This window comes from Fusarium falciforme, chromosome 2 (genome assembly GCF_026873545.1).
Source record: "Fusarium falciforme chromosome 2, complete sequence".
Classification (NCBI taxonomy): Eukaryota; Fungi; Ascomycota; class Sordariomycetes; order Hypocreales; family Nectriaceae; genus Fusarium; species Fusarium falciforme.
Window position 1 is genome coordinate 112,699 of NC_070545.1, and position 27,095 is coordinate 139,793.

The window sequence follows — 27,095 nt, forward strand, 5'->3', positions numbered from 1 at the left end:
GGCCCCGGTCATGGGTTTCCCAAATAATCTCATCCCCATCGCACCGGAAGAGTGCAGAACGATCAAAGACAGCCAGAGTCCAGCGCTGAAGCCGACTGACAAGGATGGATACGACCAACAGACCAGGCAGTTCACTTTGGGGATCCTCGACGACGAGAGGGTGTCGATCCACAAGAATTACACCGCAACGGTTATGTCCCACAGCGGGAGGTTCAAGGTGACATTTCTCTACGGTTATCATTGATCTGAGGGTGGTCGGGACTATACAAGTGACGAATTTGCCGAGGTTAACACTGCTTGCTCTCAGTTTAACTGCTCCTTTTAACAGTGAGATTCCGTCTAGTTTATCTCATGGCTATCTCAATATTCCCCCATGTTCTGAAATGACCGGCCTTATCAATGTCCACGCCATCTCCTCTATTCGAATGGCCGGCTTTCCCAATTCGGGAGTTAAAAAGAGAGCAAGAGATAACCTCCTCCAGGCTCAACCCGGCGCAATGCGGGGTAGGTCTCTTGGCCCAATACCCATCGCCGTCTACTGTCTTAATGCCGTGTGGGGAATCCTGTCCTCGTGAGATGGGCCAAGATCCAGTCATGATCGTAGATAATCTATCACCCCCTTCCCCCACCGCACAGCACTCTTGTACTTCCACATCCCTGGCGCATTCCCTTTGGCGAGGCCCTCGATGGCATCTGCAAAGGCGTTTTCAATGCCTTCCTCTTTAATCTGATGCACGGGGTAGAGGTACGTCTTGAATGAGAAGAGGATGGCACCCGTATTGGGGAGGCGAGTGAGAGTTTGTAGCTCAATGCGGAGAAATGTCTGCCCAGTATCAGTTCCGGTGTTTGCAGTGAAACAAATCAACCGCACCTTTTCAATGTCCACTTCTTGGTCGTCCTCGTACGTGTCGTCTCCGGTGATATGGTTCCCCTTTGAGTTGAACAGCTCCGCATGAGTCTGAACCGACCACTGCGTCCATGTCAACATAAGAATCTCAAACTGTATGAAGAGCAACTCACGTTCGTCCTCTTTACTCCCTTGCCAACCTCCAGCTTCCCAAAGAATCTCTCCATGCTAGCTCCAATTCGGTCATACGACGGCACCGGTGCATGGATCTCCTGGAGTGTCTTCCCCAGCTTCGCAGATGGGTCAAAGCCCGAAGGGAAACAGCACATGAATGCGACAGATCTATGACCATCGGGAAATTGCTGAAGAAGAAAGAAATCTTCCTCGACTGTCTCGCCCAGGGCGCGCAGGGCCACCTCGGCATTGGCCATGGGCGTGGTCGGAAAAGACATTCCCGTGACAATATTTCTACACGCGGACTTGTCGGAGGAGAGTTGGAAGATTGTGGGAAAGCGAGTTGGTAGATACTCAGATAAGAGGTACGTGTAGACTTCTCGCACGGCTGCGTCGCCCTCGGGGATACAGCCATGGACAGTAGAACCATGCTGAGCGATGAGTTCCCGTCGAAGGTTGATGCGGTCCAGATAGTCTTGATCGATGGTGATGAGCTCCGACGGTGTATCAGCCTTGATCGCTGCGAGAGCGTCAGCAGTCTGACGTCTTTATCCTCAAGTGTTAGACATACCCATTGTGATGTGATACGTAGGCTTGAACGGACGCAGTTTTCGTCTCTCGGAACTCTTCCAGTCAAAGCCGTACAGAGACTCAATGTGTAATTTCTCTTCTCGAGAAATGACCGCCTTGACCAACTGCGAGTGTTTTCTCCGACGGCACATCCATTGCTTAGTCTATAGCACAGTTAGACGGGGGCGTGGCAAGTAGAAGCAGTGCAAAACAGACCAAAGCTCCCAAGGCCCAGAGTGTCAAGGACGCAGCGACGGGGAGAGCGATCGACTGGACGAGTGGCCGCAGGACATGGTCAAGTTCTTGACTGAGGTTCATCTTGAGATGTTGTGATGGAAGTAAGACGACCAAGAATACGACTTCTGGCAGCAACTCCAACATATGAACGCTGCCCTTTTTATGACCATTATTTCAGGTTACTCCGCACTCCGATATCGCGGAGAACGCCACTCGCTCAATCCCGAATGATTGTCTTGACAATGATAGACGTGATCATGGGGTGTGGTACTGTACCTATTGGGCTAGTACACTCCACCACATCAACTCTCATATCCGCGACGAGATAAGGAAAACGTTCATTAACATTACATGGCCAATGCAAGTGTCCATCTAGCTTATCCCACATGGCTGGTATCGTCTATCATATATACAATCCGTTCTCGATAATCATCAACTTGAATCTAATCCATCACAGCTCCCACCAAAGCTCTATCACCTCGTCCTTCATCTCATTTATCTTCAGTGGAGCTTTCTTAGCATCCGCCACCTTTTTACCACGTCCAGGTATATTGTCCTCTACACGGTGGACGTACACCTGCCGCAGATTCTTTCCCACCTTTTCCGAATCGATAAGACGGTAGCTCTTCTTAAGGCGACGGTCCATCTTGGATCGCATCGGAGCCATGCTCCACTCAAAACCTGCGGCCCCTTCCCAACTGCCCTCCATCTTGTTCAGATCAACGCTCTCCAGTCCGGCGGAGTACTCGACGATGCTGTAGCCATTGGTGAAGACCGTGTCGGACCCGAACGTGAACCGCTGCAGGAAACAACTTCCACAAAACTCGGAAACCTTGACCATCTTGTCGACGGGGGCCTGGTGCCACGATTTCCAGTGATGAAGACTCATGGGAAGACGACCGGATTCGTAAAAGCCGCTCATGTCCCCGCCCATGTCCAGCTGGTGGAGTCCCTTCACAACCGAGAGCTTTGTCTTGGTTTTGCTGTAGATACACTGCTTGAGGAGACCGTCGCCCTGGGGCACATGCTCCGCTGTCAGACATGCCTCGAGATGCGGGTCTAGCTCGTGAAGAAGTGCTGGGCTGAGAAAGATTCCTGCGCCACCGAAGCCCATGTATCCATGGTGATTGACGGCGTCGTGGTTCTCCGACAAGCCGCCCACGTATGCCGGCAGCTTGTGATCATATTTGCCAAGAATCTGACTAATCGGGTAGAGGGAAGGGAAGAAGGTGTCGTCGTCCACGATGGCCGTCCATTTCGTCTCGGGGGTCGCGTAACGGAGCAGGTCACGTACAATGGCAAAGTGCTGCTCGTTGGGGGTGATTTTGTCGTTCCATGGGCTCTTAATAATCAGCTCGACTCCGCGATCGTGAAACTGCCTCGTCAAGACTTCATATTTGGGTTCGTCGCCAGGGTCCGTAATCACCGCCAACAGTCGAGCGTGTGTGTTTCCGAGCCAGCTCTCGAATTGCGGCAGCGACTCGTTCAAGCGATCGAGATTGGTGGCAACACCGAATAGGAAGCCAGAGTAATCTTGGACGGGGTATGGCGGCGGTACATTGAGCGTGATTGGTTCGCAACTTGACTCGGTCCAGCCCTCGCATGCCTGGTCCAGCTGGACGACTTGTCCGCGCTTGATGAGGGGATTGGGGTTCTGCGACACAACCTGGCTATCGAGCTTGGCATTGATGACCGGCCTAATGCATCGCTTTTGATACACGATGTTTCTTGTGAGGCCGTAGGCAGGGCGACGGAGGTGATCGAGGGTCGAGGCACAAGACGGGGCGACAGCAAGGTTTGGGCGGTCGGCCTTCGCTTTGTCGAAGTGCAACGGGAGCGAAATGAATCCTCCGAGGTTGAGGAAGAAGACTGCGACTACCACGAATGCTGTGACAGCAATTCTTCGCCGACCGGAGCGGTAACGGGATGGCATTGCCAACCTCCCACACGGGTACACCGCCAAGCGATTGTTTCGAGACAATCGATGACGTCGCCGACGGCGTACAGCTCTTGTGGGTTCGATGCGGTGCTATCTAGATCGAGCGGGAGTGAAGGAGATCTCGACTGTTCGTTGCAACAGAGCTTGAGCGGTAGGTTCTATCAGAGGAAGAGTTGAAAAGAGTCGTACACTCGGAGATGTCGCAATCACCTCAGAACACGAAGTCAGGAGGTTGGGCGGAGATGGATCGGAAGGACGAGTCCGTCTGGTGAGAATATAACCAAGAATGGGTATAAGGCAGAAGAAAGCAATATGAAAGACATCAAGACATATGTACCCCAAAGCGCAAACTGCTGATGTGCAAGACAAGACGAGGAGAGAGACAAATCGAAGGTGAAGAAATCATGCCGGGGTTCCAAGGTCGCCCGCCAGGGGGCGGACAACTCTAAAAGCGTGGGGGGTGGGGCCGAACGATGTCCGGAGCGGCAGGCAATAAACCCGTGACTTCCCACAACCCGAAGCAGTGACAAGACAGGTTCCAGGTTGTGTTGCGCTGCTTTCGACATGCAATGCGAAGCTGAAAAGTGTCATGCATGGCTGATTCATTTTCCCCATGTTTGGACCGCATTCCTGCTGACGGAGCCGACGTCATGGTTCTTGGATCATGATAAGCGTCGTGGGAAAAGTGGGGACGGCCGCCCCCTATCATGAGCGCTGTGTTGGCCAGATGCTGCAATGGCGATAAGAGATAAGCGATAAGACAATTGATAAATCGAGGACAGCACAACTGTTGCAAATTGAGACTGTGAGTTATTGACACACGCTGTTTCTTTCTCAAACATCCAGTTACTTGATCACGAAAACCAGGCACAGTGTTGTCTGTATTTTTAGACTGAGACAATGTCTTAGTTTTGTCTTGCTCGTAGAACACAACGCGTTGATACCTACCAACGGCAGAGATGCATTAGGACCGAGATGGGGCTGGCCTCTTTTCACGCACGTGACCCGGCATTTGGGTGATCGCAAATGCACAGCCAGAAGTGAGGCTATCGCGACTGCACACCTCCACCAAGGTCCCGCTCGCGATGGAGGCGCTTTCTGGCTGCTCCTCTCTGGCCTTTGATGCGGCGAAGGAGGCCATTGGTCCCCTCGCTCCCTCCTACAGGGCGTCCCTGGTTCTAGTTACTAAAGAAAGCCGAACCACCTCACGCTGCGATGCTGTAACGGTTATGCCTACGTGCCAGGGCCGAGGATGAGAGTGAGCGACGAAAAATGACTCGCGGGCGACTGGCTACCTGCCCGTACAAGCTCGTCGCTAAGTCCACCCCGGCCAGCTGGGTGCTCAACCGTGTGGATAAGGACAAGGCCAAACACAAATAACCACGGCCTTCTCTGGTCTGGGGCCTTCGCGTTAAGGCCACTGCGGAGAGGAAAGACGATGTTATCTTGAGCTGGAATTCTGGCTCCCAACCTGCTTGGGTCCTCGCGAGATTGGGGAGTGACCATAATCACATTGTCAGGCAAGGATGATCTCAGCAACATGCTCTGTTGCCACACTTGAGGAGCCCAGCGACCGCGCCCCCGTCAAATAGCTCTATGCTAAGCTCAAGGAAGATAACTCAGTCGTTTCCTTTAGAGACTCGCAACTTTTGAAGGTTATGTGGCCCGCCTCTTTATTTCAACAACGACCGAGGTCCAGCTTTTTTATCAGCGTCATTCTCGCGACAGCACCTACAAGACCAGCCACTTGAGTCTACTGCCATTCAACATCTGCGGCGTCATGTCTACAGATGATATCTTCCAGGTCGCCGCCGTCTTCCTCAGTGGCGAGGGCGAGGCTCAGTACGGCTCGGCTACCGTGATGCTCTATTACCTCCTTCATGGGGGCGAAATCCCAATGCACAAGGTCACCCATAACGGGTCGAAATCTTGCTCGAATGCTTTCGCCATCTAGATATCGACAAATTACATCGCATCCTCTGCCGTTAGCACTTCAACATGAATATCCTGCAAGACGAAGCAGCACTTCCCCAAAGCCACCTTCGATGCCATGGCTTCACAAAGCACTCGTCGCGACCCTAGTCTCTTTGGACGCGCGAAGGACCTCAGGGCCGCCGAGACGAATGCATCACGATCTCCTCCTTCCACTGCCCCAGCTACCGTACAAGCTGTACCTTTCCTCTTTGCCATCAAGGGAATAATGCCCTCTTGTGACGCCCACAAACCCACTTGCCGTTCAACATCCTTCCAGACATCTATAGACACCAGATTAAGATAGCTCTTCAGTCTCTTCCCAGCGTGAGCAACACTAATCAATAAGAGATGTTAGTTACACGCGATCTCCTGAGTGTATGAGCAGCTTCGCCAAGTAGAATCGGTTCAATCTCTATCGAGTCGAAGACATTCTGACCAGCTGCAGTGTGACGTTTGCGACTGCGTCGTGAAGATCCTTTAGCCTTCTCCCCTCATTCCGTACCGTAATATTATTCTACAACAGCATTAATTGCATCTTTAATGCTCAGAGTGCCGCCAAAAGGATGAAACCATTCATCCTGTGGCGTGAATCCATTGCAATCCTTGAGGATCTCGTTGTTCTCTGCGACGCTTTCCACCTCAAGCGTAAACTCGAGGGGTACGCCTACCTGCGAGGAGAGAAGCATGATTCGGCAGAGGGCGGGCGTCAAGCCTCCCTTTGTTGGCCACTTTGAGTCAGTAACCCCTGCGGCATCTTTGATCTTGTTAATGGTCATGTCGAGCTGATGCTTTTTCGCCAAGTAACGACGAGCGACCCATGCGCTTTGAATCGACAAGCTAAATCCCTGAAGAAGAGTTGTTCCTTCACGCCGGGAATCTCTCTTCGACTCTTGCGATTCCTTAGCCAAGGCCCGCAGAGTTTCCTGAAGAACCTCAATGTCTTCGAAGAGGCTGGCCGTCTTATCTTTGAAAGCCTCCATGACAACGCTATGCTTGAGGAGCTCGCTCTTCTAAAGCGTGACAATAAAAGCCCCAGCGGAGAGGATAAGAAGAGTCGGGGCCGCGATGGCAAAGTGGAAATGGTCTGATCCCCAAGCGACAGACTTCGGGAGCACACGCTGGACGAAAGCAGCCTTGAAATCGGTCGGAGTTTGCGTCGGGTTGGTTTTGAAGATCACCTCTCCAGCCGTGGTGCGAGAAGCGGGCAAATCGGTCTCTCACTAAGTGCGTGCTCGACAAGCCTAACAAGGCTCACAAGAAACATCAGTACATTACACGTTAAAGCTCTGTACCATCCCAGTAGACATAATAACCTACCATTGCGCCAATTAAAACTTGAGCTTTAATATGCTCTCTCAATATGGGGTGCCTTGAGCAAATTCTGAGACCCTTGCTCCTTGATAGCATAATGCCAGGGCGTCATATCGCAACTCGCCTATGTTCCTCCCTTTGAATTCGTCTGGCGTAGATGCCAGAGTGGACTAGGAGGACCTCTGGAAGGGGAACCAAGAGAACCTGGAAGCCACTACAGCAGCTCATCCCCTCGAACGAAGGATCACGTCGTTGGAGCAAGCCTCTCGTCACCAGAAGACCCAGTAGAGAATCTCACTTGACAGCATGGGCAAAAGATCTGACGGTCTGCATGTCGGCATGCACAGAGCCATTCCTGTCGTCGACAGCTTTTCCCGCCGGACCGCTCGATTACAAACCGAAATTCGCAGGCAGGCAAGGGCCTCGGAAATCGTGGCACGGAGCGTGACACCCATGGGAGATGCCTTACGTCGCCAGAGCAAGGATCTACAGGAAACCGCTCCCAACATCCAGGAGGTCATCAGCCGCGAGTGCGCAGGCCTCAAAGAGGCCATGCGTCTGGATATCCAGAATGCCATTCAGGCCCAAGCAGCCGAGAGCCTGGGTCCTGGCGATGGAACGCTTAACTACCTGGAACTGCAGTGCCTGCAACGCTTGTTCCTCGTGGGTCAGCAGGGTCGTTACGCTGTCGCTGAATCAAGGTAGTCACAGTCTGGTGGGAAGGCTAGTTATGAAGGAAGTGTTAGTTGCTATTACTGCAAAGTTACAGGCACACAGGAAGTAAATACCTGTAATGTAGGATCAAGATTTGGGTAAAATAAGCCTGACCGCGAGTTGGGTCGCTAGTAATCTGTCCTAGAGCAGAGGTTAATAGGACGTGAAGGCTCTGGGAATATGTCCTTACTTGCGTCACAGAGTAACAGTCAAGCTCATCAACCTGACGTGCAGTTCAAGAGTGACGTGGATTTGTCTTCAGAGGCTTAACAAAACGTTAGCACTTGACCAAACAGAGGATAAAAGAAGATGGAAGAACATACTATAAGAAACCTTGCGTGGGAGATAGAGAGCTACTGAGAGAAATGGAAAAGAGTCGTTGCGAGGTAAAGGAGAAGAGCTGCTCAGTGGGATGCAGAAGAATTGTTGAGGGATGAAGAAGGAAGGGCTGCTTTGAGGGATGAAGAAGAGCCGCCGTGTCGGAAGAAGAGGAACGACCTCGGCGTGGAGGTAAAGGCATAGAAGGTGACCTTGCGAAAGCTGCAAGTAAAGAAGTGCGATGCAAAGGAAAGGTAGGAAAGGGAAGGGAAGTTTGCGACGAGCTTGTGATACCTGCTTGGGGAGGGAAGCTAGAAACACGTCGAAGTACAGAGAACTGTGTTGACATTAAGAATGTCTGTGACCATGGGCAGACGCTTGGTTAGCAAGTTGTTCATTCTTGAGATCTCTGGTTTGGTATGGTTATTCCCCCTTAAAGGAGATGAACCTTAAATCCCTAACTCGCCTCTTAAGCAATCAAGATGCGGGGCTCCAAACGTTTCAAATCGGCTGAATGTCAAACGAGTCTTCATTCTGTGTTGTCGAGTGGCAGTGGTGCCTGTTGTTGAGATAGGGGGGGGAAGCTGGGAGCGACGTGTCAAGGAACGAACAGTTGTAAACCATGTCTGTTTGGTGTCGGCGAAAGACAATCAGTGGCCTGAAGCGAAGCCATATTCTATAGACGCTGGCAGAACTCATACTATTAAACGAAGCAAGCATATCTTGAAGCCTTTGATCTTTGTCTCGGACTTAGCTCAAGTCATGATCAAAATCCTGCAGCTTACAGGTATGGCTTTATCTGTTCTTCCGACCACATCCAAAACTTCTCTGCCATTCCCGTTCCGCCCTCGGATTCTAGCAAGGCGCCAGCCTGTAGATCTGGGCGGATGGGCATAAATCGACCCCAAGGGACAACTAGACGCCATTAGAAACCGTGCCCTCGACGAGGAGTTGGGTCACTTACCCCAGATTCCTGATTTTTCGATTGTGATATCAGGGGAAAATGCAGCAAAGAGCTCGGTATAAGCTCCATTAATAGGGGGGTAGCAAGTTACGACTCGAGGGTAGTATAACCACCAGGCTGAGGTACGGTCAAGCTCGCTGTGTAAGTTGCCGGGGTTGAGCGCCTTTGTATATTAGAAACTGGCTGGATGAGGGCAATGAAGAGACTTACCACGCTCACAATCCCGTCCTCTTTGTACCTCCTGGCAAATTCGGCATTATGGTAATAATTGCCAGCCTTGCTGACACCGTACTTGTGCAAGATCGTGCGCGGCTTATTATAATCGAGGTTATCGGGGTCAAAGCCGTTTGTGGGTGAAAATGCATCGGCAGCTGAGCTGGACACCCAGATGACACGGACAGAGTCTTTCGGCGCTGTCTTGGCTGTGGCCTGAAGAAGAGGCGTGAGGTGCTTGGTAAAGAGAAAGTGGCCGACGCAATTCGTCCCCAGCTGAAGCTCATATCCCTGCTTCGTCTTTGAGCCCTCGGGGGGCGTCATAACGCCTGCATTGTTAAACAGGAGATCAAGCCTGGTCTCAGCTCCAAGGAACTGCTTTGCCGAGGTACCAATAGTGGTCAAGTCAGCCAGGTCAAGCTTGAGCAGTTTCAGTACGCCGCTGGACGATGGATGCTGCTGCTTAATGGTCTCGATGGCGGCCCGACCTTTTTCCTCGCTGCGACTGGCGACCCAGACCGTGGCGTTCTTATTGTAGAGCACCTGTGCAACCTCACGGCCGACGCCCGTGTTGGCGCCCGTCACAAGGGCGACACGGCCAGTCAGATCAGGCACTGAAGACTCTGTGAAGTGTGGTTTTGGGGGAAACGCTTGGCTGAGGGCGTTGATTGGATTCATTATTGGAAGGGGCGCCATTTTTGAAACGTTGATCAATGGTTGATGGTATTCCTGAGACTGTCTTGATGGCTGAAGGCTCAAATCTCCTCTGCGGCACGGATATCACGGGACAACTCTCGGCCGCGCGGGGCAACGAGCCGAGGAGCCGGAGACTCGGCGCTCTTGAGACAGATAAGACATTCTTGCCCGTATATTTGACGTGCTGGAAGCAAGTGCATTGTTCAAAGAGAATACCGTCCTCAGGGAGGATTTCGCTTGCAAAACAGCTTGGAGATAGATGACCTGGAGCCTTTTTTTAAGTGCTTACGGTACGTATGGGCCCTCCTTGGCGCATGCCCGTGTGACTTGATTTGCCTACGGACTGACCTACTCTGGCTTTGGCATGGATTTGTAAGGAAATGAAAAAGGCTGATTGTGCTGGGAATGACAATGTTTCACGAATAAAAGAATCACGCGGTTAGGATGAAAGACTCGACTCTGACCAGACCAAAAACACAACACAGAATAAGCTTCGTCAACCATCGTGATCTGGATGAAGCTCCCCTCTGTCGATTGGCGCCCTCTTTCCGAAATACGCTTTTCCCCATCGGGCTAAGTCCCCCAAGTCTCCTCCAACGCCACTGGCCATCCTCGCTGCATCGTCCCCTGGCCCCCGCTCAGCCACACCTCGGGTGAGCCTCATCAGCCTCATCGGACTGGGGATCGGTGGCTTGCCATTTCGGGTGGACGTCAACTTGCCCCAGCCATAACATCGGACAAAAACGTCACCCTCAGCCTTTTCCAAGCCCAACTCTTCTATCCCTCTCGTTAATTTCGTCTCGCGCATTCACCTCGACCGGCCGCCTTCCGTCTTCACTGTTCCCTTCTCTCATGCCGCGGTTCGTCCGGTGCAATCGACCGACCGCGGACCCTTCGCGACCAACCATCGTCGTCCATCACCTCTGAACCGCGTTGACTGCGAAATCCTCCGATCGCATCTGACCCTCCCGAGAAGCAACCTGCGCAGCTGCCCTGGGATATGCTTTGATATCGGCGACCACGGCGCATTCTTCCTCCTCTGCCGCGATCGCGTTTGACTCTCCCTTGTCGTCAACAGCCTGCTGTTGCCCGTCGATCGATCCTCCTGTTTGTTTGCGCCATACCCCCGCCGTTCGAGGCAGCCCCCTCTCTCGTCGTGACAAGTTCATCCGAGCCGCCTCCGCTCCCGGGTCAACCTCCTTTCCTTGTGCAACCCGAAGCAATTTACAGCAGTCGTCTCCCGCGAATCTCGTTAGCCAGCCATCATGAGTGTTCCTTGTAAGTTGCCCGGCGACCCCCTTGGCACAGACCCTCTCCCTCTGCATCAAATGCTAAATGCGCAACTCCCAGTGACTCCCGACGAGCGTGAGCGCTACACGTTCATCATTGATGAAATCCTTGAGTCGGCCGACCTTGAGACCATCTCGCGAAAGAAGATTCGACAGGGTTTACAGGCTGCCCTCGGCGGGCAGGATCTCAGCGACCAGAAGGTGTGCAACCTCTCTACCAGTGTTGCGCTTGCTAGCTTCCGCCTCCTGCAACCACCTTTTCATTCCGTCTTGCTAACTCAGCACGACAGGACGCCATCAAGCGCCTTATCGAGGCTCGTTTTGACGCCGTTTCTGGAGCCGACAACGGCATCGTGCCCCCCTCCTCTGTCGAACCGTACGCCACCAATGGCACATCCGATGCTGGCGAGACCGAACAGTCGGCGACTCCTGAACCCTCGCGAAAGAAGGTCAAACGGTCATCCTCGGCTGAAGACGCCGACGCTCGCCTGGCCGCTCAGCTACAGGCGCAGGAGAACAGCTTAGCTCGAGGACGCAAGACCCGGGGAGGGGACAAGGCGAAGCCTACCAAAAAGAAGGCTGCGCCTCGCAAGAAGAGCGCTAGAAAGGTCAAAGCCGATGACGACAGCGACTTGGACACAGGGGACGCCGAGGTGGGCAAGAAGAGAAAGGCTGGCGGGGGTTTCCAGAAGCCGTTCAACCTGAGCTCTACTCTATCAGAGCTTGTGGGTGAAACTCAGGTATGTACCGTGTCGGGGTTGACGCCCAGGTAAAGATATTCGGGTGAACTAACATAGATGTCATAGCTGTCCCGACCCCAAGTTGTCAAGAAGCTCTGGGAACACATCAAAGCAAACGATCTTCAAGATCCCAAGGACAAGCGCCAAATTATATGTGACGAAAAGATGCAGGCAGTCTTCAAGCAGGCCAGGGTGGACATGTTCCGGATGAACAAGGATATTGGAAACCACCTTTACCCGGTTGGAGAAGAGTGAGCTACGACAGGATGGCAATGCAGGCACATGCATCGGCATGAGGAAAGTCAATGAGGATTTCATATGACAGCGTTTTAGGCGCGCAGCGGCGTAACCGGCATTGATGGGTTGCAGGTTTTGTTTATTCCCCTTGACGGCAATGACAGCATATGGACAGGGGAGCATACTGGGTGATTTTAGTTGGATGAGTCGGATGCTTTGACTCTGGGTTTGCCCGTGGGTTCAGCAGAGGTCATTGAGCAAGTGCTCCGAGGATATTTATGACCTGTTGGGAGATGGAAGTAAAGGATAGGAGCACTATAGTTGCTGGGGAGTGAAGGACATTTCGTCTTGGTGGGCCCTTTGGCGTCCACATAGCACTTCACAGCTGGTCGGGAGGAGTATGTTTTTATACTAGGAATTCCTACACCACAGCTTGCGCTGATGGCTTAAAAAAAACAGACTGGTTGCTCCATGAGCGCCAGATAAATCGAAGCCGAATTGTTCATGCATAGAGGTGTGACGGGACTGGTGAAGAGTGCAATCCGCTAACCATAAAGATAATCGAGTGAGATATCCAGAGCATGCAAAGAGCGCCTTGCTTGAACAAAGAGTCATGCCTGAGGCGGAAGTAGGCGCGTGAATCATCAAGACAAGGCACACCACTGTCACATTGGAAACATCCTTTTGACTCCTTTCTGTGTCTGTCTTTGTGATAGAGCTTCACCACCCGCATCATAATGACTCAGGGATAAAGGCCCAGGCCAATCTCGCCAACTCCGGCGTTTTTCTGGCCGGTGACTCTTTGAATGGCACGACGCCCAAAGAAACCAATCAAGCACCTCAGTTTTGCATCGCCCCGGCTCTTCAGCCCCGGACGGGTGAGATTACTCAGCCGCGGATACGGGTAGAAGTGGCTGCACAAGCCACAACGCCCCCACGGCATCATACGAGATGGCAGGGCAGGGCACCCAGCCGGAGGTACGTACCTGCCTGGCGGTTCCTGCCCGCCCGCCGAGTCGGGGAAGTGCCCCGCCATTGCGAACAGAAGAAGGAGGCCCAAGGCCACCCCCAAATAAAATCTGGTCGACATCATCGCCCAGGACATCACTTTCAGCCATTCTCCTCGACCACGATAACTTCACCACACCCGACGACTAAAGCGAACCATCGAGACACTGCCCGCGACGTAGTCGACTCTTCTCTGCTCAAGCCCTCGACCCAAACCAAAACACCTTCCCTGGCTGGGTAGCAGCGCCTCGACGAGCGACATAAGCCAGAGTTCCACGGATCTATCCTCCCACTTCAACCACGGCGACAGATCAACCTACCACCAGGCACTGGGAACCGACCGTTATGGCTCCACAAGCCGGAGACTCTGGAGCAGCTGCCTCTGAGCCACACAACCAAGGCAACGCCTCTCGCAATCGAGGACAAGGACGGGGCAAAGGCAACCAGGGTCGGCGAGGAGGCCAACGACGTGGACGAGGCGGAAACAACGCCAACGTCCCCTCAGTGCCCGCGAACCCAGCAGCCCAAGATGTCGCTGCCGCAGCATCCAGAGCCCATGCTATGAGCGCGGGCAAGACGGCGGAAGCTGCCGACGACGATGACGAAGGTGAAGTCTGTTTTATCTGCGCGAACCCAGTCGCTCACCACTCGATTGCGCCCTGCAACCACACGACATGTCACATCTGTGGTCTGCGTATGAGAGCCCTTTATAAGACGAAGGACTGCGCACACTGCCGCGTATGTTTCCCTCCCTGGCCTTCTGTCGAGCGCTGAATAGCTGACAACCTACTAGACTCCGGCTCCCTTTGTCATCTTCACGGACGATGCTGAGAAGCGCTTCGAGGACTATTCGGAAAATGACATCACCACAACCGACAGCAACATCGGAATCAAGTACACCAACGAGGATATCGTCGGCGACACAGTCCTCCTCCTACGATACAACTGCCCTGACCCGTCCTGCGACTTTGCTGGCCTAGGCTGGCCCGATCTGCACCGCCATGTCAAGTCCGCCCACCGCAAGCGCATGTGCGATCTCTGCACTCGTAACAAGAGGGTGTTCACGCACGAGCACGAGCTGTTTGGGGACCGTGAGCTGGAGAAGCACATGCGTCATGGCGACGACAAGCCCGGCGCCGCGGACCAGACCGGTTTCAAGGGCCATCCTCTCTGCGGCTTCTGCGGAGAACGATTCTACGACGACGATAAGCTGTACGAGCACTGTAGGATGAAGCACGAACGATGCTTCATCTGCGACAGACGGGACTCGCGACATCCACACTATTATCTCGACTACAACTCACTCGAGGAACACTTCAAGAAGGATCATTTCCTATGCAAAGATCGGGAATGCTTGGAAAAGAAGTTTGTCGTGTTTGAGTCGGAAATGGACTTGCAAGCTCATCAGCTGAGCGAGCATGGTGGAAAGACGGCAGGAAGGGATGCACGAGTGGTCAACATGTCGGGATTCGATCTTCGAACGCCCTATCAACAAGAGCGAGGAGGCCCAAGTGGACGTGATGGAGATGGACGACGTGGTGGGCGAAGAGGCAACAGGGGCCGTGACCCTAACGCGGAAACGGTCCCTTTGAGCTCTGCCCAGCCTTTACGACGCGACGAGATTGCTTTCCAGCGCCAGATGGCCATCCATTCGGCCCAGTCCGTGTCGAACCGGACCTTTGGTGGCTCGCTGTCTGCTCCTTCGCCCACACCAGCTGCTGCCTCATCACAGCCTCGCGGCGGCAGCTCATCAACCACGCCTCGAGGAAGCCAGACGAATCTCGCCAACCCGATCGAGTCGGCCACCGTCGTTGACACGGCAAATCTCGCACCTGAAGAACGTGCCCGACTTGTTCGCCACGGCGCCGTGGTGGAGCGAGCTTCCAACCTCCTCGGCAACGACAACCAGCGCATGGCCACATTCCGTAACCACATCTCGTCCTACCGCCAGGGCGGCCTCACGGCGCCGCAGCTCATCGATGCCTTTTTCACACTCTTTGCCGACACATCGTCCAACGCGCTCGGAACGCTTGTCCGAGAAGTCGCAGATCTGTACGAGGACAAGGCCAAGGCCGACGCCCTGCGCAAGGCTTGGCAGGACTGGCGCGCCATCAATGAGGACTACCCAAGCTTGCCCGGCCTGAGCGGTATGCACGGTGCGACGTCGAGTTCTAGCGGTTGGGCCAATGCTGCCACCGCGAACCCGGCTTTGCCCAACGCGGCGCCCTCTCAGAAGCACTCGAACCGCGTGCTCAAGCTCAAGAACAGCACGAGACTGGGAGGTCCTGCGCCTGTTTCGGCGGGACCCTCATCGTGGGCCGGCCGTCCTGCGGCGACTCCTCCAACTTCTTCCTCGTCCGCGTTTCCATCTCTCCCTTCGGCTGCCGGCTCCTCCTCTTCATCCTCCCGCCCCAACTGGACAGCCTCTTCTGCTCCTTCGTCCTCTCAATCAACAACCCTCAACCGCCCCCGTCCGGCTCCTCGTCCAACAGGCGAGGACGCCTTCCCCGCTCTGCCTGCCGCACCAAAGCCCACGACCACCATCTTTGGCTACGGCAACGGGCGTGCCGTCCGGCGTGACTACGGACAACGCGAGACGGGCTTCCAATGGGGCAGTGGACCAAGCACGTCCGCCGCCGAGGAGCCTGCTGCCGGAGCCGAGGAAACAGGAGGCAAAGGTAAGAAGGGCGGCAAGAAGGGCAAGAAGCAGGTTTTGGTGCAATGGGGTTAAGATGATGATGAAAATTGATGTGTGATGATGCTGCTGTTGGAGTCGTGTTGGGGATACCAGGTCATGTAGCGATGAGGAGAATTAGCGATCAAGATATCCCAGAGTGCCAGCCAGGATGCATATGGATCTATCTACAGTTTGTAATTGATGTCATTTGCATGAAGACATGGGTTAATCAAGATGTGAAGTAACCCGTGCCAAACTCGGTAGTGGTCGAAGACATAGTGCCATAGCTCATTAAACATATAAGCAGTACTTTTTCACTAAGCTGCCTGGAAGCCGCGTACACTAGGTTGAAACAACGCATCCCAGCCAACCCATCTCCATGAAGGTGCCAACAAGTCATTTCCATCTTTACCCAATGTTCCAAAGCCCACAACCCGCAATTCAACGCCCAATCTTTCTTCATAGAGCTGCCGGCTCGTAATATTCGCGGAACCGGTCCGAGTCATCCCACTGCACGTTGTACACTACGTTCCAGCAGACAAGCAGCAGCATGGGGAATCGAGTCGTCCAGAACGACAGATACCCATCGGGGAGTGGTCCCACGCTACGCTTGAGAGTGTCGGGCATGTCTTCGTAGTGATTCCTCTTGTTTCGGAGGGCGCGGAGCAAGTCCAGGAGTCGTGAGCCCGTGTACTTGCGCTGCTTGCCAAGTGAGTCGACAAACTCTCGTGGCAGAAGACGCAAAAAGTCATTCTTGGTCACACCTGACGCGTGACGTTCAAGCTCCGCGAGGGCGGGCGATGGTGGATCTCTCGGTTCCTTCTCAAAATGATCCGAAACATCGCACAGGAAAGCAAGCCTCTTCTTGGGGGACCAGAAGAAAGGGTGAGCCATGATGTCCTTGGCGGTTGGGCGCATCTTTGGGTCGGCTTGAAGCATCGACTCGATGAGATCTTTAGCCTCAAAAGCGAAGTCGCCCAGGGAGTCAAGGAGATTGAGATTGTAGTTGCCCTTGCGGATATTGACTTCCCGCATGTATCGGTCGCCACAGTCAAAGGGATGCGAACCGTTTGTCAAGACGTAGAAAAAGACCAAGCCAAGCGAGAAAATGTCAATGGCCCGCGTGGCCCGTCGGTTGTTGGGCATCATGCCGTCTCCCACTAGAACCGAGCCAGAACCGCTCTGTGTACTCAGATCGTTCATGACGTTGCCTCGGGCATCATCATCAAGCAGGAGTTCAGGGGCACGCCAGCCAGAGGTTCCAGCTGCCCGGCCAGTGGTCGCACCGAAAGATGACTGGCCTCCTTCAAGCTTCTTGCAAAGTCCAAAGTCAGACACCAGCATCCTTGGCTTGCCATCCTTCGCCATGTTGACCAGGATGTTCTGTGGCTTGAGGTCTCGGTGGACAATTCGAAGTTCATGCAGATGGCTGATACCATTGGTGATCTGATAGAGGATGTTGGGAAGGTCGCGTCCTCCAGCGATGGCAAGGTCTCGGAAGTAGTTGGGCTTTTCCACGACGTCGGCCAGCGAGGCAGCACAGCGTTCCAGTGCGATATAGAGGAACCCGTCCCGTGACTGTTGAGCGTAGTATCGGATGACTGGCTTTGTTAGCAGTCGCTCTGAAAGACGACATATGCAACCTACCATTTGGGTGGTCGTCACTCTCCCTAAGCAGTTTGGTCTCTTGAGAGGCAATGTCGAAGAACTGGATCAACATGCGTTTGACAGCCACCTCTCGGCCGTCATACTTGCCAGCAAAGACCAAGGTTCCATTACTACCCGTGCCCAGCTGCTCGTCCATGTCGACCTCGATGCTACCCAGACGAATGATGGAGCCTGTGACGGACTGCATGTCGTTGGCGACAGTCATGACATCAGGCTCAAGACTGGGACGATCACCCAGTTTCTTGGCATTCTTGACGGCATCCTCCACAGTCCCTGGGCCGGGGTCGTCGTCACGAGACTGTGATGCCTCAGCGGCACGACCACCCTTGCGGTGCTTGACCCCTCCGCGCCGCCCCCTGTGGGCCTTTTTCTTTTTCTCGGGGGCTGGTCGATTCTGATTGCCGTCGGGTTGTTCGTTCTGAGTTTTGTTGGCGGCCGAGGCCTGAGCTTCGTCTCGGGGGTCATCCAACTTGGCGGATCCCTTAGTGGGAGACTCAACTTTGGGCTCAGCCTTGTGCTTGTGAGGCCTGGGCGTCGCCTCCCCGTCTGTCGAGTCCACGTCGGCGACAGGTGTCGATGGGAGATCTTTGTCTAGATCCGGAACCTTTCGATGCTCCGGGTTTGGTGTGGGGGTGACATTCGCCTTCTCTTTCACCTGCGTCTTGCCCTCGTCCTCTGGCTTCTTGAGCTGTTCGAGCACCTTCTCCCTGACAACAAACCCCCTCCGATTGACAACACCCTCAGATTCGCTCTCGCTACCTTGAGTTTCGTCACCATCATCCGAAATTGCGTCTTTTCCGAACTGTAGATTGTGTAAACCCTTGAGCCTAATCTGGCGATAGGCCCGGCGAAGGCTACTTTGCTTGTAGAACAGAGTAAACAAGAAGATGGGTATCAAGATGGGGTTGCTGACAAACTCGATGACGCTGTCGACGGCCTTTTGGGGAATAGACTTAACCTTCTTGAAAATGGTAGGCTCGTCTGGTGTTACATCTGCTTGGGGAACTCGGGGATCGTTGTCAGTCTCCTCGTATGTGTCAGGCTCCTCGTATGCCACGGGTGAACCAGCAGGGAGGCTGCGAAGGTGTTGCTTGCTGCCTTTGTTGCTGTTGAGGAAGTGCGTGCCCACCAAAGCCTTGGATAGTCGAGTTTGATTGATTGTGTCCCAAGCAGGGGCAATGTCCAACCAGTCAGGGCTAGAAATTTGAGCAATGGGGGCATCGACAATGAGAGGGTACGATCGGCCAGACATTGCGTACCAGCTTCCCGAGCGAGTCTGGTTTAAGAAGATGCTGTTGCTCCGAATTCGGGCATTGATTTCATCCTGCGCGGGCATGGGCGGCTGGGGAAGAACAATCAAGTCCGGATTGCTCTCGATGTTGGCATCCCAAGGCCGACAGACATCGAACACGCGAGCAACAGGTGCAGCAAAGGTTTCGCTGAACATAGGCTCGGGCTTTCCGGATCGCGCATAATTGAAGGCGTAGACCTTGCCGTCGTGCTGGCTGGTGATGTACTTGCTGTCAAGAGAGGACTGATGCTGCTGGTAAAGGTCGTTGTCATAGTTGTTTGGGCTCCATTCGGAATATTTGAGAGTGGCAATGGGACGGCCATCTCGTCGCTGGATGCCGACAGTGTATTCGGTCCTGCCCAGCGTGATGGTGCCGGTGGAGCTGCACTCTTCGTCGTCGACGCCGTACAGAGTATTGGGCCGCAGGCAGCTCTCAGCCTCGTTGACATGAGAGCCTGTGGAACCAAACCACTTCAGCACCCTTCCACTGGCTGCATCGAGGGTGATCATGGTAGTTTTCTTGTCGCCAGTGTAGACCACGGGAGGGTTCTCGTCAGCGTACGGGGCTAGCTCTTCGACGAGCTTCTTCATGGTGAAACCTGTCCGGACAAGGCCTGCATTGGAGTCGGGAATCCACATGTAAATCCCACCATCACGGTTTGGCTCGACCGCCCAGACATAATGGTCAACGGGGTGGAAGCTTTCGTCGAGGATGGATTGATCGGCGCGGTGATGCGTTGTCTCGACCATGGGCTGGTCAACTTCGAGGTGCCAGCGTTCCTTTCCGGTTCGTCTGTCGCTGGCATACAAATCTCCATCGACGGTCGCCAGAAGAACAAAGTCCTCCGCTTCCCAGTCCTTCAGACTCCGCGCAGACTGCGGCGACGCCAGCCCAGAAGCAGGAACGCTTCGGGGCCGAAGATGTCGTGAAGGGTTTGGTGCTCTTACGGCCTCAGCCGGAGCCAAAGTTGCGAGGGCGCTCGCATCGTCAGGGATAATAATATTTTGGTATTCATTCTTTCGGTTCTTGCGCTTCGAGGGGTTCTGCTGAGGCGAGCGATCCTTTAGGGTCGATGCTCGCTTGATGTTTTCGGCCGTCTCGTACGCGGCCTCGGCGGCGTCGATGGGCGTGGCAGCCCACTGATGAACTGCGGCATCGTCGGCTAGTTGTTGGCTGCTGCCACCAGGGCGCTGCAGCGGTTGTAGGGCTGGATCGGCGGCTGGCCGGTGCTGCTGCTGGGCATCGACAAGCTGGATCCAGGGAAGAAGGATGATGGCAAAGGCGATAAGGAGTTTCTGTTGCTGGGAGGGCCGACGTCCCTCGCCGGGAGGTCGTCGCAGCATTTTCATCGGGGTCGGCGGTGTTGGAGTTCACATGGAACCCACGGTCGCGTTTGGCGGATTTAGGGCGGTGGCCGTCGTGAAGCGGCAATGGCCATGCCAGGTGCGATGCAACAAGATGACGGGACGGGATCTCGAGATTGCTCAGTTGCAATACAGATGCAGGATGAAGTCACACCACGCGGTTGGAGCCAAGAGGGAAAACCGTTGCGGAGTCGGGATCGGAATCGGCGGTAAAAGAGGGGCGGTGAACCGAAGTCGACTCGGAGGCTCGCTCGTCTCGAAGGTCAAGATAAATATCGATGTCGATGTCGATGGAAAAAGAGAATCGTGGTTGAAGGAGAAGAAATGAAATGGCGTAGTTGAAGGGATCGGTGATGGTGGAGGAACTGGATGGGAGGTTGGGCAGGGAGGTTCGTAACGCTCCTTCCTTGCCCTGCAGCGATTGATTTGCTGACACCACTTGCTCGGGGGGTCAGGCACGTTGAGTGAGTGTGGAGCGGGCAGGGGCGACTCATGGATGGCAGGAGGGGAGCATTGTGGCTTGGGCGAGGTATGTGGACTGTACGAATGTCAATGCATTACTGTGGGCGTCTGGAATCCATCGAGGGGTCGCGTTGAGACATGTGCAGTTGAAGGGAGCCCTAATCGTGCTCATTGTTGGATAACTTGAACAAGCCTCCTCTCCTGTGCGAAATATGCGGTTGGGTGCTTGAGACATGGACGCGTAGGGGGCATTTCCCTTACATTTTGAATGACGGGACGACTGAGGCGAGAATACGGTGTTTCAGCACACAATCGAGACCCAGTAGCGAATGCATTTTCCTTCGCACAATCATGGTGAGCCCTATCTCTAGAGGGATGGGAAATGCTAGAAAACTAGGCTTATGTGGTTATTGCGGTTACTATTCTTTTATTTGAGAGCTCTTGAGCTGTATAATCGCTTGATAATGCTGACTTGGATGACCCGCACTGTATCTGTGCTGCAGTGGGTGAGTGGTCTCCCCTCAGGATCTGCTCACCCACAGTACGTACATCCCACAGCTGGGGGGACAAAATCGAGTGGCCCAAATGGGCTTGGCATAATCCACCTTTGTAGCCCATTGAGCTGCGTATTAAATCTAAGCTATCGCCTTTTTTGAGATCGAGATGCAATATGTAAGATGGTGAGACTATTGTATAAATTGTAGATAATGGCGAGGGAAAGTTTTGCGTTGCCCTCGTACTCTCTTCCAGACTCCAGGCTCTGTATCAGGTTCAGGATGTCCTCTTTCTCGATTCGAGACTGCGTTTTTGTTTTTGTGAGCTCGCTTACGGCCGCACGTACCCCAGATCTCGTTGGTCCGTGCGTTCAAGTTCCTGGGACGGACGGAAGGGGTGCGGCCGAGCCCGGCGCTAAACCTCCGTCCATGTACTGTAGGGTAAATGGAACTTCAGTCACGTCGAGCACAAGGAACCAGCTCTTTATCGCGCAGAGTCTTATTCCATGTCTTGCGTCGAATATCTAAGGCGGGCGTCTAAGTCAACCCATTTGTGCACAATGTAGTGTTTTAATTTACGAGGTATGGAATTCCTCGTGTGAAGGTAGGGCACGAGTCTCCTGAGGGCGTGATCTGTGTCAACCCTGCGCCCAAGCCACGTACGATGCAATGTCCGAGGACGCGTAGAGTACCCAGGATCTAAGTGCGACCAACACGGTGACGCCAATGTCGGGTGGCCACAGACAGGTGCAGCCCATCGATGACCTCAGTCCAAGGAGACAGGAATGTCGACTGGTATGGCTTTACGACGGTCCCAGCGATGCTTGATCTTTTTGATAGCATCGTCGAATGCTCGTTCCAGCTGGCCATTGTTCTTAATTCTTTTATCTCGATAGCTGGGGGCATAGTCTGCCAGTCGTCGGATGAACCCGGTCAAGGTCGGTTTAAGTTATGTGAAGCAGTCTTCAAAGTAGCCATCGAACCCTCCACTCTCTATGCTCCTTGGCTCATTGATCAGGGCGACAACGAGGAGGAATTGGATGTGCTCAAACCGCCATACAACGTAAATCCAATGGCTATACTCGCAGGATGTGATGCCTTCTTTCAAGTACCCGGTGAAACGCTGAGCAAATCTTCTTTTGGCCTTTATCGTCGAATGGCGTTTTGGGTTTGGCTTCAAATTCATTATTAATCTTCTCAACCCCCTCGATGGTAACCCGACAGCTAAGGTATGTGTCCTGGGTAGGGTATTAGTTTGGGCGTTGGCATCAACTCCAGATGAGGCACATGCCCCAAGAATAAAGTGCTTTCTGTTGAAATCGGTACCGATCTCTTTGGCGTGCGAGTGCGTATCAGCGGACAGCTTGTCGACGTCCTTCATAGAGTTTACAACGTCCTCGGAGTAACCACATTATTCGACGCAGCAAGGACTTGAGTTGTCACGATGGCCGAGGCCAATGCAGCCAACACAGAGCGCATGATCATTGTTGGAAGGAACTTGAAGCTCAGAGGCGGATATGGACCAATCTTGACATGTGTTTCCATCATCGCCGTGCGCCAGTGACCGCCTTTTATATCCCCAAGCTTTATCATGCCGCCCTGCAATGCGTCGGTCCGATGATGGAGAATGTGCCTTGCGGTCTCACTACAGGAATGGCTGAGACGGGGAGCGGGCTGGACGGGTTGGTCTGATTAGAGTGTTTCTAAGGAAGCGCTTTAAACGGAGTGACGTTTAGCACTGCTAGACAGACGCGGCAGAGACATCCAAGCAGGACATGGCATTGACGTCGTGGATACTGCCGAAAGTGTGTGTAGAAAAGAGCCAACTGAAGCGTACGTGTTCTTCAACCACGACAAAAGCAAAATATGGTCCCGTCATGATGTACGACAAGTATATAATATGTACAGTGTCTATGGCATGGTATATATACACCTGAAGAATGCAATCATTCAGTAAGAGCTCTACTTGCGGCAGAGACGGCCAGTCTGGAGAGTCAACCAGCTGCTCAGCGTCTCGAGGAGATCACCGTACAGCAGACCATCCAGCAGACCAGGGACCTTGACAATCTCCCAGTCTTCGCTACCAACAGCAGTGGGAGCGTAAAAGACACCCCAGGGGCCCAGCTTCTTCTTGAGAGCGTATAGCCTCTTGTAGTTTTCGCTACCGTAGAAAGCCTGGCCAAAGTTGGGCTCCATCACGTCGCCCTCGTTACCGTAGCCGCCGGATCCAGGAGTCACCTCGCGGAGGCGCTCCATCCAGTCGTTGGTGATCTTCTTGTTGGTGGCGAGGATTTCGGCCGGGCTGCTATCAGGCGACCAGCCGGCGCCGACAATGGCGAACATGGACGCGTCTCGCCATGCGGGATTGAGGGCGCTCGAGGCGACGTTCTTGGGAGCTGCGCCGTTGATGTTGTACTGGATGAGCACGGAACCGTCCTCGACAATGGACTGAACCGTGTCCATGGTCTTGTTGAGAAGTTCGACATCCTCAAAGTTCTTGCGGGGGATAAGACGAGAGGCAGTTCGGACGGTGGAGGCGCCGACAGACTCAGTAGGGAAGTGATTCTTCCACGTGTCGTAAAAGTTGTCGTGGGTAAACCACTCGGGCTCAATCTCGAAGCCAATCTCCTTCCACTCCTTGAAAAGGGGGCTCACCATGGCCTTGAACTCGGGCAGCTCCATGCTGGGGACGAGCCAGGGCTTCATGCTCCACAGGTACTTTCCGGGGCCAGCAGAGAAGAGGGTCGAATAGCCGTAGGTGTGGTTGTCGTTGTACTCGGGGAACTTGGCCCAGTAGATGCGCATGGCCTCCCAGAAGAGATCCTTGCTAATGCCAGCCTCTTCGCTGGAGAGGCTCCAAGTGACACCGGAGAAGGTCATCTTCGGCCAGACGCGGACAGTCAGCGAAGTGACGATGCCAAAGGTGGCTAGAAATGTTAGCTCTCATTGACGCCTTGTTTACGGAAGAGGTCTACTTACCACCACCACCGCCACGGACGGCCCAGAAGATCTCGGCGTTCTGCTTCTCGTTCGCGGTGATGAAGCGACCGTCAGGGGTGACAATATCAACGCTGAGGACCTGGTCGGATCCAAGACCGGCGATAGGGGACATGGGAGAGTGACCACCCATGGCAGTGAAGCCGCCAGCAACACCGACAGTCTGCCGTGTCTCATCAGCTACACGTTCAGCAAAGAAAGGAGCGGTGTACTCACCCTGCACTCGCCACCTACAGCAGTGTACCCATACTTGTTGGCCGCCTCGTACAGTTCAAACACCTGGACACCGGCGCCGATCTTGAGGGCAGGGCCAGAGTAGGGGCCGGCGGACTTGTAGTCCTTGAGAAGCTCAATATTCTTGAGGTGGTGAGTCCAGATGTTAAGGGATCCAGCGCCGGTTGACTTGCCGAGGAAGTCGTGGCCAGTGTTGCGGATGACCAGGCGAAGGTTCAGGCTGCGCGCAAAGTTGACGGCGAGCTGGATCTGGGAGACGCTGGTGGCCTTGACAGAGTAAATGGAGAGACCGCCGAGCTGGCACTTGGCCCCCTCCTTTCCGGCATCCTGGGGGAGACAGGCGTTGCCCTCGTAGAGAGGATACATGTTGGCGGTAGGATCCTCATCGCTGGATATCACTGTAAGGCACTCCCCGATAAAGAATATCAGTTAAACTTACTGAGTGTCCGAGTTGGTCTAGTTGTCCACGATGCGCGAGCACTCGTTGGCATCGTAACGCTCGCCAGGGAAACAAACAGCACCAAAGGGAACCGTCTTGATGAGAGCGCCGCCAGTCAGCAGGTCAAAGACCTTCCACACGAGCTTGCCAGGCCACAGGAGGTCACCGGGCATGGACTTGCACTTGGCCAGAGCCGAGAGGGTCCGCCTGTTGAGAGCCTCGTTCTCATCAGCAACTGGAACAGCTGGATATGGTCTAATTCCAGTTCAGTGAGGTTGGCCAGCACTGCGTCAGTCAACTGCAGTTCACCACCAACTGCCTCGGCAGCGGGAGCAACTGTTACGTCATTTGCGGCTGTGACAGATATTCCCTTAGCAAAGAAAACTTCAAACAAGAGTAGTGACGCAAACAAAGGGGCATGGGGGCAGTCGTGACTTACAAACAACCTCCCATCCTGGCCTTCGTTAAGGCGTCCGTCCTGGTCTTTCTCCTGAGACTGGGCGGTCAGAAAAAGGCCGTGAGATGGAGTATCCACGGCTTGAACATATTTAATGTCCTGCATGCCGTTTCAGTCTTCTTTGTGGCACTTCTGCAGTGTCTGCCGATCGAGGCAAACTGGGATTTTGCGGTCAAAGCCAATGCTGTTTGCGTCGCAAGGGAGTTCCACGTAATCGCGAGTATACTGACAATTTTGACCGACTTTCTTGTCCTGGGTATTCCTTTCTGGATCTTCCTGGGGCTGAAGATGCCCATGGGGACAAAGGTGGCGCTTATCGGCGTCTTCATGGTTGGTCTCGTGTAAGTTGCACTCTCGGTCTAGCACTTCTGAGACTCAAACTGATGGCTTCTAGTGTTGTAATCGTGGCCCCCATTCGACTTGTCGAGATCTGCAAGATCTACTACGCTTCAAAACCGACCGACGACTTCTTCTACTCCATCACAATCGTATACTCGACCATCGAAGTCAACCTCGCAATCATCTCCGCATCCGTCTCCGCCCTACGATATCTAGTCCGAAACTGGTTTCCCCAGCTCTTTGGGAGCTCAGCCAAGGGCAAATACGACACGAGCGGACAAATGTACTACGGCCAAGCCTCGCGCACTGGGGCTCGCACGACGGATCACGTCGGACCCAAGGTCATACGCAGTTCGCGCCATCATACCGAGATTCGAAGCGAGTTCCCAACTAGATCTGAGGAGGAGATTACGACGTACAACGGTATCATTCGGACCATGGACGTCCATCAGTCTTATTCACAGGCTGGTCCTACAACCACGAATTCGCGAGACTCGGGCAGCTTCAACATGAAGCAGCCAGTGACGACGCAGTCGAGCAGTTTAAAAGCCGTGTAATACCTGTCAAAAGCTAGAAATATATGGGAATTCATTTTCAGCGGGACTTTATCCCTGAGCTTCTACTAACTTTGAAACCGTTTTCATTGATGCTGAGGAGAGTCTTGTCAACACTCGAGGGAGGGAACTCTTTCACATCGCCCTTGTTCTCGGGAACAACAGTCGTCGCAAAGCTTGTGAGCCTGGCTTGAAAGATATCCTTGGAAATAGGCCTAGAACCTGGACCCGGGGATCATTAGAAGTGGACTTCAGATCCTAGGTGTGCAGTCTCGGGCAACGTCGAAGCGGTCTGGCGCTGCTCTTCGGCGGCACAGACTGCGACATTCGTGGCCTGGCGCCGCTTTCCCATGCCTGGGTCACGTCTCTCATGGCATGGAGCTCTTGGGTATGGGAAGTACATTTGCCCGCAAAGGCGACAGAGAGGCCATGGTCCCAGTGCTGGCCGATTCTCCTGATGCTGTGACGGGAGCTGGCCAGCAAGCGGCAGGGTTGCTGCGACTCAATACTCTTCTCAACAAACTTTATGATGGCTAGGTTTGGGCTAAGCATCTCTCCACCATATGATGGCTCAGCTGGCTCCCGTGGGACCGTCCCCTCTTAGGAAAGCTCTTCTTTGTCGTCATGGAGATGTCCCCAGGCCACCCGCCCCTACTCACCCAGGCCGTTGCCCTGGTACTAAAGGGAGACGGTCTTCTTAAAATTCTTTGACAACACATGATTAACTACCCAACTGGCTGATGTTGGGCTTTCAGACCTGGTGAATAAGCTCCCCAGCGCGCTCGAGTGCTTCAGCTATGGTGATAGACCGGGTGACAGTCTCGTCAACTTCAACTGATTCTGTCGTCTGGCGATCATGCTGTCCTTTCCCTTTAGGCAGGGGAGGG

General features: G+C 53.9%; 8 protein-coding genes across 8 annotated transcripts; 3 read left to right on the forward strand and 5 right to left on the reverse strand.

The window, feature by feature from the left end:
- Window positions 1–592: 592 nt before the first annotated feature.
- On the reverse strand, window positions 593–1,909 carry NCS54_00196200 (Hypothetical protein; the record flags this gene model as incomplete). The annotated part of the gene is made up of 4 exons (XM_053147574.1): window positions 593–970; window positions 1,021–1,541; window positions 1,593–1,755; window positions 1,808–1,909. 4 exons carry the CDS (start codon window positions 1,907–1,909, stop codon window positions 593–595), a joined length of 1,164 nt encoding a protein of 387 aa, XP_053003549.1.
- A 370-nt stretch (window positions 1,910–2,279) lies between these two features.
- NCS54_00196300 (Hypothetical protein) lies at window positions 2,280–3,761 on the reverse strand (the record flags this gene model as incomplete). Its single annotated transcript, XM_053147575.1, has 1 exon — window positions 2,280–3,761. One exon carries the CDS (start codon window positions 3,759–3,761, stop codon window positions 2,280–2,282), a length of 1,482 nt encoding a protein of 493 aa, XP_053003550.1.
- A 5,104-nt stretch (window positions 3,762–8,865) lies between these two features.
- Window positions 8,866–9,957, reverse strand: NCS54_00196400 (Hypothetical protein; the record flags this gene model as incomplete). Its single annotated transcript, XM_053147576.1, has 3 exons — window positions 8,866–8,999; window positions 9,049–9,211; window positions 9,259–9,957. 3 exons carry the CDS (start codon window positions 9,955–9,957, stop codon window positions 8,866–8,868), a joined length of 996 nt encoding a protein of 331 aa, XP_053003551.1.
- Window positions 9,958–11,222: 1,265 nt separating this feature from the next.
- NCS54_00196500 (SWIB/MDM2 domain-containing protein) lies at window positions 11,223–12,241 on the forward strand (the record flags this gene model as incomplete). The annotated part of the gene is made up of 4 exons (XM_053147577.1): window positions 11,223–11,235; window positions 11,308–11,447; window positions 11,537–11,986; window positions 12,053–12,241. The coding sequence occupies 4 exons, from the start codon at window positions 11,223–11,225 to the stop codon at window positions 12,239–12,241; spliced, it is 792 nt and encodes a 263-aa protein (XP_053003552.1).
- Window positions 12,242–13,576: 1,335 nt separating this feature from the next.
- Window positions 13,577–15,962, forward strand: NCS54_00196600 (RING-type E3 ubiquitin transferase; the record flags this gene model as incomplete). Its single annotated transcript, XM_053147578.1, has 2 exons — window positions 13,577–13,969; window positions 14,025–15,962. The coding sequence occupies 2 exons, from the start codon at window positions 13,577–13,579 to the stop codon at window positions 15,960–15,962; spliced, it is 2,331 nt and encodes a 776-aa protein (XP_053003553.1).
- A 405-nt stretch (window positions 15,963–16,367) lies between these two features.
- Window positions 16,368–20,217, reverse strand: NCS54_00196700 (Non-specific serine/threonine protein kinase; the record flags this gene model as incomplete). The annotated part of the gene is made up of 2 exons (XM_053147579.1): window positions 16,368–17,509; window positions 17,556–20,217. The coding sequence occupies 2 exons, from the start codon at window positions 20,215–20,217 to the stop codon at window positions 16,368–16,370; spliced, it is 3,804 nt and encodes a 1,267-aa protein (XP_053003554.1).
- Window positions 20,218–23,150: 2,933 nt separating this feature from the next.
- NCS54_00196800 (FAD-binding PCMH-type domain-containing protein) lies at window positions 23,151–25,311 on the reverse strand (the record flags this gene model as incomplete). Its single annotated transcript, XM_053147580.1, has 6 exons — window positions 23,151–24,115; window positions 24,168–24,348; window positions 24,402–24,807; window positions 24,859–24,875; window positions 24,936–25,113; window positions 25,298–25,311. The coding sequence occupies 6 exons, from the start codon at window positions 25,309–25,311 to the stop codon at window positions 23,151–23,153; spliced, it is 1,761 nt and encodes a 586-aa protein (XP_053003555.1).
- On the forward strand, window positions 25,277–26,211 carry NCS54_00196900 (Hypothetical protein; the record flags this gene model as incomplete). Its single annotated transcript, XM_053147581.1, has 2 exons — window positions 25,277–25,656; window positions 25,710–26,211. The coding sequence occupies 2 exons, from the start codon at window positions 25,277–25,279 to the stop codon at window positions 26,209–26,211; spliced, it is 882 nt and encodes a 293-aa protein (XP_053003556.1).
- Window positions 26,212–27,095: the final 884 nt, after the last annotated feature.